Source organism: Lycorma delicatula, chromosome 4 (genome assembly GCF_047948215.1).
Source record: "Lycorma delicatula isolate Av1 chromosome 4, ASM4794821v1, whole genome shotgun sequence".
In the NCBI taxonomy this organism is placed as follows: domain Eukaryota; kingdom Metazoa; phylum Arthropoda; class Insecta; order Hemiptera; family Fulgoridae; genus Lycorma; species Lycorma delicatula.
Genome location: NC_134458.1, coordinates 81,695,714 through 81,707,641, shown reverse-complemented (window position 1 = coordinate 81,707,641; position 11,928 = coordinate 81,695,714). Strand labels below are relative to the sequence as shown.

The following is an 11,928-nucleotide window of genomic DNA, read 5'->3' as shown; positions in this document are numbered from 1 at the left end:
AAATATTTACATCTACCTGATTCTCTGAGGTTCTCTTTAGTAAAAAATACCAAGATATTTCTTTATTTTCAAATTCTAATTTCTAGATCACAGAGACATTAACTGATCAGTGGATTCAGGAGCATTATTTTGGGAAGGGTGATTCAATGTATGTTGTCAGCAGAAAACTTCCTTTATATTAAACAGTATTTCAATATTTACTCTTTCACAATGCATTTTATATATTAAAAAACATTAGGTGGTAAAATTTAAAAAAAGTTTAATACTAAATTTTTTTTAAATCTTGGCAAGAGCTCTAACAATTTCTCTGAAAGATTTTTTTTGTTGTCAAATGTTATGAAGCATTTCAGCAAAAAATGTACACAGAATTTTAAACATCCTTCATGTGTGTTTTTAAAATATTTTAATATTTTTAGACCATAAATACATCAAGCATTAACATAACAACTAATGACCATAAAGCTACCTTTACTTTTTTTAATAAATGATACCTTTTTAAGCTTTAAAATTACTTTGCACATATAGTAATACAGAATATAATTAAACCTATAAATAAAACTACACAGAAATTTTCCCAGCCCAGACAACTGGCTTGAAAAAATCTTTGCATAAATGGAATGTCAATGTTTGACAATCGCTTAGCTGGATTATTTCAGTAAATAATTTTATTGCTGGAAATTGAACTTATAATCTAAATAGAAATATTTTAAAAAGAACTCTCAGAAATTAATTTCAACAAAATAAAGGAAAGGAGAATTACAAATAGGTTGCCATTATAAAATAACTTTCTTAGAATCCCCAGGCCAGTCTGATATTGTATATTATATACAACTGTATGTCTTTCTTCTGAAAAGTACAATAATTTAAATATAGCTAATACAATTGACTTTGACTAATTTTGAGAATTTTTTAGACAAAAGATACTGATGTCAATCTTTGGACTCTATAATAGACCCCACAAATTTTTACAGAACTGTCTTTCAAATCACTCCCCCCACTGTGACACCCTGGGCTTACACAAGTTACAAAATAAAAGGATAATCATGGTGTTTTTGCTTTAATGGTTTCTGTTAAGACTGTTCTTACAAATAAAAATTTTCTATATTCTGTCATAAATTCTTTTAAAAAAAAGCATTTACTTCTTGAACAAGTAGCCTAATTTTTACATATGAATGGGAATAGAATACATATATATATATATATTCTTCAAATACTGAATTTCACTAATAAAAAAGAAACCAAAAATTAATTATATTAATTTTCTGATATTTTTAATAAATCACGCATTTTGATGCATCAATGATCAAGTCATACATAAAAGACTAATAAATGATGAAATGTTTCAATTTCAGATGTGTATGTTAACCAGAAGCAATAAAAATAAATTTTAACATTTATTATTATTATAGGTCTATAAGTTAGACCCTTTGAATCTGAAAATAATCTTTGTAGACAGATCAATCATAATTACATCTTACAAAAACGTCTACCTTAAGATAGCTCAAAATAATTTATACTAATTCAAAAATTTCATGTTTAAGTAGAAGGAATACTTTATTTTATACTACGAATTACATTACTTTGCCTCAAAGAAGTCTTCAGATTTTTTTTTGATCACATAGCATCACTTTAGTCAGTCCATTATTCAAGTTCTTTGAAGGAACTGATCGGGCCTAGTGGTCCTCCCAGTACTTTTTCATACGTTCCGATCTCTGTGTCCTTTCTGGCAGTGAAAATGTTTGTGTTGTGAGTATGAAGAGAATGTTTTTTTGTTTAATTTTATCTTGTCTGTGGTGTTTTCTGGTGTAAGGCCAATTTCTTTCAGATCCTCTCTTATTTTTCTAATCCATCTGTTCCTGTCTTGGTGATTTCCAAGTCAAGATTGTACTGTACTAGTTGTTTCAGAAGTCTCGATCTTACATCCCCATGGTGTGTCAAAAAAATCCTCTCTCCTCTTGCGCATAGTATCAGTGATGGGTTCTAATTCTTTGTTGGGCATAGATCTACCACTGTCCATCTTTCTGGTACCTTTTGTTGATGCAAGTTCTTCCAATTTTCTGGAGTCTGTTGATCTCTGATTGTGCATTCAGGTGGAAGATTGTTTCTGCTGTATACGTGGCTTCTGGTTTTAGTGTCTTATTTTTGCATTTATGGATAGACATCTTTTACTGTAGGTGTACCAGACTAATTTTTGTGCTTTAGCTGGTTTGTTTGTTCTTGTGTAGATTGAGGTTTTTTCTTTAAGGTTGTTTGTTATTATTTCTCCGAGGTTTTTAAATTGGGTTACTATTTTGATTTTATTATTATTTATGTTTACTTCTTTTAACTGTGTTGGTTTTTGTCATAATTTCTATATTTTCAAATGATATTTTGATGACAGTTTTATTTACAATGTTTGAAGTTCTAATATCTGTGTTTCAGCTTCTTAGATAACATTTGCAGTAATTAAAATTAATGCATTAAAGTCAAAGTTTAAAAATAGTCATGTATGATTTTTAAACTTTTGACTTTATAAAATTTCAGGATATAAAATTAATGCATTAATTTTATATCCTGATGATGGCTTCCAAGTAAGCCGAAAGATCTAGAGAATATATCAACGTGCTGGTAAGGTGGATTGTATTAATTGTTAATTTATTTAACATATCAGCAGTACCATATTTGAGAAATTAATAGTGATCTGAGCCTGTGTTCTTGGAGGACGTTTAAGATGTAGATTTCTTTGTGGTGGTGTTGTTTGTCCATGAAAACATGATCTAGTCACCATTCGTCTTTAGTGTAGTTGGGGGGTATCCTGGTTTTGAGGTTTCCTCTTGAAATATGTGGATTTCAAGATTAGGTTTCTGCAGAGATTGATAAGTTTCTATCCATCTTCATTTGTTTTCTTTTGGACAGGCCATTTTCTGATTATGTTGTATCTTCTTGCTCTGTGTAGTTGAGCGTTGGAGTCTCTGATTAGTTGTTTAACATGATTTTTGGGGATGTGTTATTTATGGTCTGGTCGAGTAGATCCCAGAACCTTTCTGTTTGTTTATGATCTTTTGAAGATTTGTTTTTATTATTAGTGGGGGCATGGGTGTTTATTATAGTGTACATTTTATTAGATGCTTTTAGGGTGAGTGTTGAGACTCTTCAGGATTATGACTTGAATTCTTATACAGTTTGTTATTTTGAGGCTGGCCAAGAAGCCTTTTCCAAACTGGTGGACACTTTCATCACTCTCTTCCCAGGTATACCTTTTTAGAGACTATATCCTTGGGATTCCACGGTGTCCTGGTTGGTGTTTCTTATTTCCTGCAGTCCCATAAGAATTTTGTCCATTACTTTGGTTATTATTTTTAGTTTACCAATCTGAATGAGTGTGTGGAAATGTAGGTGATTTGGTTCGACTTGATTTTGTATTGTTCTTGGTTTTTGTGTGTGGTGTTCGGGCATTCCAATGCTTCGGGTCCCATGGTATTTTCTAAGAGGCAGCCCACTGTATCCTTCTTTGAAAGAGAAGGAAGAATGCAACAGATATTTCATGGTTGACTGTCACCAGTGGTGGGACTACATTCAGAGTTAAAAATAGATGTGATCTAGTGAGGTGATAGTGAAATGTGACTTGATAGATGAAGTTTGTTTAGATTCAGTCCACCAGACAAATTGATATTTTTATTCCGTATTATTTGTTCCGTATATATCCAGGCACACCTCGTGGAGGCTCGATCTGACTTTTGTTGAAGTTGTTATTTTGGAGAAATGTTAAAAAATCTGATCCTAAACATTATGTACGTCTACTGATTTATTTTATACTAATTAATTTTGTAATGAAATACACAAGGATAAGTTAAAATTTTTAATTTTTTAAATAACATGTAAATTACACATATTCTTCAACAATGTAACATACAAATTAAATCTGAAATATGTTAATATATAATAATTATTATAACTTACGAAAATATATTCTTTAAACATAACTGAACAATGAATTTTATTTACAATGAAATATGAACCGGCAAGATTAATACACAGGATAAATACACCTAACCAAGGCGAATTTTCTTTGACAAACATTTGGTCCTCAAACTGTGGATATTGAAGATTCAATTCAATACTTTAGTTTATGATTAATACCAGAGAAAGGAATTACTGAAGATATGGAGACACCGACATTAATCAACACTGGAATTGGGTTCGCAACAATTCATATTATATAATTGTAATCTATGTATATTTAATTTATCTTTATTAATATTATTATCTTCAAAGAGCAATTGCTACATAGAGAGGTACTTTTCATTAATTTTAATTTAATTGTGAAATAAGTGAAGCAGGATAATGTAAAACTTAACATTATTTCAAATATTTTATCAAAGTGTTTTTCTAGTATTTTAGACATAATATTAATCAATTAGTTTATAACAATACAGGACTAAATACTACCATCAAAGGGATATTTTAATTTAACTGTCCTTCCTACAGTAGTAATTTATGCCATCGCAATTATTGTTATGTCAGACATTGTAATTCAGAAACAAATATTTCTTGTTTTACTTGCATTAAACAGTAACTCAAAACAAACTAATAGGAACTTATTGAGACAGGTTTTCTTGCATGAAACAGAAATGAGATCACATTAAAATAAAACCAATTGTATTGAGAATGGACCTAAAACAAAGCTCTCAGATATTATTTACAAATAAGATTTCTTCAGACAAGTTTATTTCCTTCAAATATTCCATATTATAATCCTACATCTCTTTCAAAATTAAAAACATGATTCAAACATGGTTTAAATTCATGGTGAAAAGATTCATTACTTAAATTTGTAAGAGGGACATTATCAACTTTTTTAAAAAAATAATGGCAGAAATTTTATCAATACTCAATGAATGTTGTCTTTATATTAAAATACAAGTTTTAACTTTCTAAGACTTAACGGAAATAAAAACATTGATTCATTAACAAAATCATTTCAGATGAATGACTTTGTTTTTTAAATCCTTGTAAAAGATTATTAAATTCCACTGCTTTTTTCAAATATTAGAAAAAAATTATTAAATTCCTCTGTTACTTGAATAGATGAGATATGGAAATTTGATTCCCTTGTATATTTGAAGTTATCTAACCTGTTTTAATTTCAAATATTATATATATATATATATATATATATATATATATATATATATATATATAAATTTTCAAATATCGTACAATACTGAATTTCTATTGTAAGTCAATTTGTGACATACTGTTTCAGAGTGAATGTTAAATGAACACTTCATAATCTGTTTTTATAAAATGCAAGGATTCTTACAATAACAATAAAGTTAGTAGAAATAATAAAACTACCAATTGCACCTCAATTTGTCTTATTCCAGTTTCTCTACAGCTAAAATAAAAATTTCTCTAATTAATAAAATTAAAAATAAAAGATCGCATAAAAGAGAAGTTCACTGCTAATAAAATTATTTTATAAACAAGTGTACATTACCTAACCACAGTATTAACATTAGCAACAATAATGTTGCTAATGTTAATAGCAACATATTGCTATTAACATATATTTGTTAATAGCAATTAGCAAATATATAATTAACATTAGCAACAATACAACATATCATATTGAAATCAAAACAGTAACTGAGCCTTCTACAATGTTTACATTCAGGATTATGGAAACATTCATGCCTATTCACTTTTGTGTTTAAACATGAGTTTCTGTGTATGAGTCATACTTTAAGTAACAAACTATCTAGAATATAATCTATCTCTTAATAGACATATCAAAATGTTTTGTATAGTAAGCTTACATTATTATCTGAAAAAATATATGCTGTGAATGTTTTGGATACATTGTTCACAGTTGTGTTTTTAGTGGTTTTGATGGCTTCATTACTTGTCAACCCCGTTTCATTAACAAAATAAATTTTATATGCTTTTAAAGTACATAAAAAGTACTTACTGCTGTAAACATTTCAGCATTTTTTTTTTTCCACTTGTCCCACATGTGGTTTTTGGACCCCAAAAATGAGACATTTTCAAAATCGTACGATTTGGCGGCCATTTTTTTAAATGAAGGACACTTTATAACGGCCCAATTTTTAATTACTACTACTACCTAAGAATTAAAAAGTAAAAAACAGGCTTGTTACTCTGTCCTTCATTATTTACTTTTGGCCCAAAATTTGAAAAAAACAACAATTTGTAAACGTAATTTCAGTAAACATTACAGCATTTGGTTATGTAACAAAATGAATTTTGAGTACTCTAAGTTGAGGTTTTATCTTTATTCTTTCCAAAACTCCCTTTTTGACCTCTATATATGATGTAAAATAAGAATGCTACAGCTCATGGAAAAAGTGACGAAAATGGCAGTTTTTACCTGTTGGAAAGTTAGAAAATAGTCTATTACTCAAGAAAATTTTTTTAAAAATAAAAATAATATTTTTGACACTACAACGTGGGTAGTGACCAAACATCAACAAAATACCAAATATCAACAAAATCAAAAATAGTGACACAATAAAATTTTTGAAAATTTGTTGAATTAAAATGGCATATCCCTTAGGTGACAGCCACCTTTGACACTATTTAGATTTTTGAGCAATCCAGACATGAAACAAGATTCTCAGATAGTATGACAGACACACAGTCACTACTCCGCTAAGAATCAATAAAAATCTGACTGCACTAGTATTGGTTACCAGGAGTTGATAGCATGATGTCACTGAGAGAATCACAGCGGCAGCTGATCCAATTCTCATGGCACTCACCCATGGATTACTCATGGTAATCTTCAAAGGTTAATATCATTAAATTATACTCGGTAATGATTATTACATATGCGTGGTGCAAAAATACACTAATTATTCTTTCATAACACTTATTTCTGCTTTCAAGTAAAAAAAACTTTTAATGGGCATCAGTATGAATAAATAAGCCCATTATTACTAAGTTCAGGCTATTTTTTGACATATTATGCATAAAACCATTAAACACATGGCAATTTCATGAATATTAAGAAGTGCTGATAACTGCTTCTTTTAAATTTTTTATACATCGTCATTATAGGGAATAAAACTTGAAATTTACATAATCAAAATAAGGCACTTTTGTCTACATTATAAAAGACCCTGGTATTACCAATAATGAGCTAATTTTACATGCTTCATTATTAGAAGTCAAAAACATCAACTTACATTATTAACAATAATATATCATAGAAATATATCTGAGCATAATTTACTTGTCTGATAGACAATACCAATATATCACTTTAAATATAATTTTCATCATTTAAAAAATAAAGAAAAAGATTTTATAAAAATAGAATAGAAACCTTAATATAAACTCAAGTCTGGTCCACAGAATTAAAGTATGATCAATCTTCTGATGTATATTTTAATCACTAAACCTAATCTATACTATAAGTTTTGTTATTGCTAAATTCATTAAGACAAGGTAAAAAAATAACCCTACATTCTTAATACTACAAAAAAATTCCTAATACAGAACAAGCCACGGAACAATATTGTGAAAATAAAATAACACATAAGAGGTAATGGTAATTGTAAATAGACAAAGCTATTTAACAAAGTTTTAACAAACCAGTAACTCTAAGTCAACAAATTTTTTAACACATTGGCTAATGTTTAGAAGGAACACTTTGCTGTTGCATGTTGCTGACATTTATAACACTTCACAGTTTATAAGCTCTGGAATCGGGAAGTACATAGAGCCAGTTTACTGCTGATCAAATCATTTAACTGTGAAATTATAAATATTTACTCCAATTTTTTCCCCCAAGTCTAAACCTGATCAAAATTATTTTCTTTTATATTGAACCCTCCAACAGATTTCCCTTTTGTAATTTCCACTGCTAATAAACTTTGACACTCCTTTTATTCATGCTTTGTTAACATGTTAATACATGATATTAAAAAATAACCACTTAATCGAACAGGGTAGCAGATTTAGAATATTAAAAATTTAGCTACTGTTTATACCATGTGATATAATGGTAGAAATTTCATTTTTCTTCAATATCTGCAAATGATTATCAGTGTTGGGGCATATGCGTTTGGATGTGTATGTTAGTGTGATTGCGTGTTCTGTTAGTATGGAATAGTCTGTTAGTATAGAGAATTCTTTGTCTACAAAAGAAAATGAGTCATCTTATGCAACTTGGCCAGCCACGAGGGTGCCAGGCGAAAGGAGTTAGTGTAGCCTCTCGTAAGTTTGTTTACATTCCATTTGATCATTAGTCCTTCTTATCAAATATTTTATTCTGTCAACTTCAATTAACAATTCTATTCATTTCTTATCCAATTATAATTTGTTTTTCATATTATTCATAACCATTCAATTTAATTATCATCATTTAAACATGCCTCAATATCATTAGTACATTTACTGCATATAGCATAAATTGACTGATAAATGTGTATTTTTATGTGTATACTTCAACATAGTGCCGTTAAATTTCAAATAATAATATTACTTGTTAATTGCAATAATTCATGTAAATTGTCTTCATTTAAAAATGTCTGAATTAACAGAGTTAAAAAAGAGACGAGGGCTTATCACAGCCAGTGTGACAAGTTTCAATATGTTTTTTTAATAATAAAGCGAATCCAGATAAGTTAGGCCAATTCAAATTGAGATATTTACAAGTTCAGAAGAGTTTGAGTTAATTCAAACTAAAATAGAGTTAATTGATGAAAACGAACAACGTGAACGAGAATCATTTGAGGATCTTTATTTTGAGTTTATGGATTGAGCTCAAAAATTTATTGACAAATACAAACCAAAATTAAAGATTAAGTGTATTCAAGAAGTAAAACCAACATGTATACCAATAAAAATTCCCTGAATTAATTTACCTAGTTTTAGCAGGAAATATGATGAGTGGCCGTCATTTTTAGATACTTTTAAAGTTGGTCACTGACAATAATGACTTGCTTAGTGATGTGCAAAATATCCATTATTTAAGGTCTGCATTACAGGGTGAGGCTGCCTCTATTTTGCAATCGTTAGAAGGTTCTGCCAAAAATTATAAAATTGCTTGGCAATTATTGAAGGAGAGATATGAAAACAAGTGGTATCTCATAAACAAGGATGTGTGTGCGTTATTTTGTGTTAAGTTATTTAAAAAGGAATCGAGTGTAGTTCTTAAATTTATCATTGACAATACCCATAAGCATTTAAAAGTGCTCAAAACCTTAGGGCTAAGGCAACCAACTGATCAGTGGGATTTGTTAGTCATTTAATTACCAGCAATTTAGATATGTGACACATCGTGATTGTGAAACCTATAGTAGTAGTACCGATGTACCTACATTGTCAGAGTTGATTGAATTCCTACAAAAGAGATGTGAAGTGTTAGAAGCAGTTGAAAACAGATCACAGCCATCCAATCCCAGTAGGGTACAGAGTAAAATTGTAAATAAAGTTAAGGCTAAACCTACAAAAGAATTTACAATTTCTAATCATATATTATCTCCAAAAGGGTGTCATTTTTGTAAGGGTTCGCATCTAATTTATTTTTATGACAAATTCAAAGGCCTGTCTATTCATGATTGAGTAAAGGAAGTAAAGTGGTTAAGCATTTGTTTCAATTGTCTTACTTTGGATCACAAAGCAAAGCAATGCAAACCAAGTGCCTGCAAGTCTTGTGGTAAGGCCCATAAAACATTATTACACTATACAGAAAAGAATATTATAGCACAAAAGCAGGGAACTCCCAAGATTTGGCACAAAACAAACAAGAAAATAAGTCTGTTTCAAACCAATAAGCTGTAGTCACTGTGTCCAATCTAAAAGCTGATCATCACAGAACATCTAGTGTAATTTTGTCAACTGCCGTGGTATTAGCTTTCAGTTCTTGTGGAGAATCGCATTTGTGTAGGGTTTTATTAGATCAGGTTCACAGTGTCATTTTATAACTGACAGAATGGCAAACATTTTAGGGCTGAGGAAGCATAAAATTCAGTCATTTATTACTGGTATTGGTTAGACCTCTGCAAATGCATCGTAAACATTACATGCAAAATTAAATCCAGAGTTAGTGATTTTTGCACCAACAAATTTTGTTATTCTTCCTAAAATAACCCAGCCACTACCTACTACCTAGACTGATAATGTAAAATTCCAACTTCCACCTAATATAGAGCTGGCAGATCCGCAGTTTCATGCAATCAGTAATATTACATGTTTATCAGAGCAGAAATATTCTTAGAAATGTTAAGTGAACGTATACTTAAATTAATGGATCCTGCATTCATCATGCAAAATACCAAATGGGGATGGATAGTTTCAGGAAAACATGAAAAAAATTGTGAATCCGAATCAGCATATGGTGCATGAGTTTACATCCGATGTGAGGGTTCAGATATCAAGGTACAATTACTTTGTTCAAAGTCTAGGGTCGTGCCTATTAAGAAAGTTAGTCTTCCAAGACTTCAGCTATGAGCAGCTCTTTTATTGTTGCAAGTTATTCATAAGGGAATTTCAACTTTTCAACATAATTTTACAAAGTGTGTTTTGTGGTCAGACTCCACTGTTGCACTTTCATGAATAAAATTGTCATCGCTAAGTGGAAAACGTAGTTAGCGAATCGGGTTGCAGAGATCCACGACTTAACAAGAATGATTGTCAACAAGGAAGAACCGCTTGAAAGGTGTAACAAATCGGTTCTAGTGTCAACAGAACCCCCAGAATTAATCACATCCTTTTTGAACTTTTTCAAAACTTTTGAGAATTACTGCATATTGTCGCTGATTTGCCAGAAATTGCAGAACATCATCTGATGGAAGAATATCAGGATTTTTGTTATTTGGAGGATGCATTGATTGTATTAATTAAAATTGTTCAGGCACATGCATTCTCAGCAGAGTTACATGATTACAAACTATGAAGCACGTAAACAAGAACAGTCAAATAAAATCTTTAAATCCATTTGTGAATAATCAGCAACTTCTCAGGGTGGGCGGAAGAATTAGCAATTCAAATTTGTGCTATGAACAGAAGCACCCAATTCTTCTACCTGCAAAAGGTCGTTTAACAAAATTAATTGTAGAGCAAAAACATATAAACCAACTACATGCAGGACCACAACTTCTTGCTTGCATAAGGAAGAAATTTTGGCCTTTGAACGGATGCAACGTGGTCTGTAAAATTGTACAGTCATGTGTTAAATGTTTTAGAGCAAACCCACAAGCAACAATACCACTGATGGGTGATCTACTTTCATCAAGATTAAATCCTCGTAGACCATTCAATACCTGCGGTGTGGATTTCTGTGGACCTATTCATGCACGTGCTAGCCAGAGATGTGGGATCAAACCTAATAAAGGATACATTGTAGTTTTCGTTTGCTTTTCCATGAAGGCTGTGTATTTGAAGGTAGTTGGAGATCTGACAACAAAAGCGTTTCTAGGTACGTGCATTAAAGCGCTTCATCTTGCACTGATGGAAATGTGAAACTATTTATTCAGACAATCCAACAAACTTTGTTGGTGCAAACCATGAATTGACTCAACTAAGAAGGCTCTTCATGATTAAAGACCATTAAGAGAAATTAGCGAAATTGGTCTCGAATGAGGGAACTGCATGGCATTTCATTCCTCTCAGATCCCCTCATTTTGGTGGGTTATAGGAAGCCACTGTTAAGTCACTTAAATATCATCTTAAGAGAACTGTTGGCACAGCATTATTTACTTTTAAGGAAATGGATACATTTATTACAGATAGAGGGATGTTTAAATTCCCGTCCGCTTACTCCTATGTCCAATAACCCCAGTAACCTTCTTCCTCTTACCCCTAGCCATTTTCTGACAAGTGACTCACTTATAACCCTTCCAGAGCCCATTCTTAAAGACTTGCCAACAAGTTATCCAGATGGCAGCTGGTGCAACAACAAACACAAAATTTTGGTCTCTG

At 30.8% G+C, this 11,928-nt stretch overlaps 1 protein-coding gene across 1 annotated transcript; it reads left to right on the top strand.

Annotated features, from left to right (window-relative positions):
• Positions 1-10,899: 10,899 nt before the first annotated feature.
• On the top strand, positions 10,900-11,469 carry LOC142322659 (uncharacterized). The gene has a single exon (XM_075361735.1). It carries the CDS (start codon positions 10,900-10,902, stop codon positions 11,467-11,469), a length of 570 nt encoding a protein of 189 aa, XP_075217850.1.
• Positions 11,470-11,928: the final 459 nt, after the last annotated feature.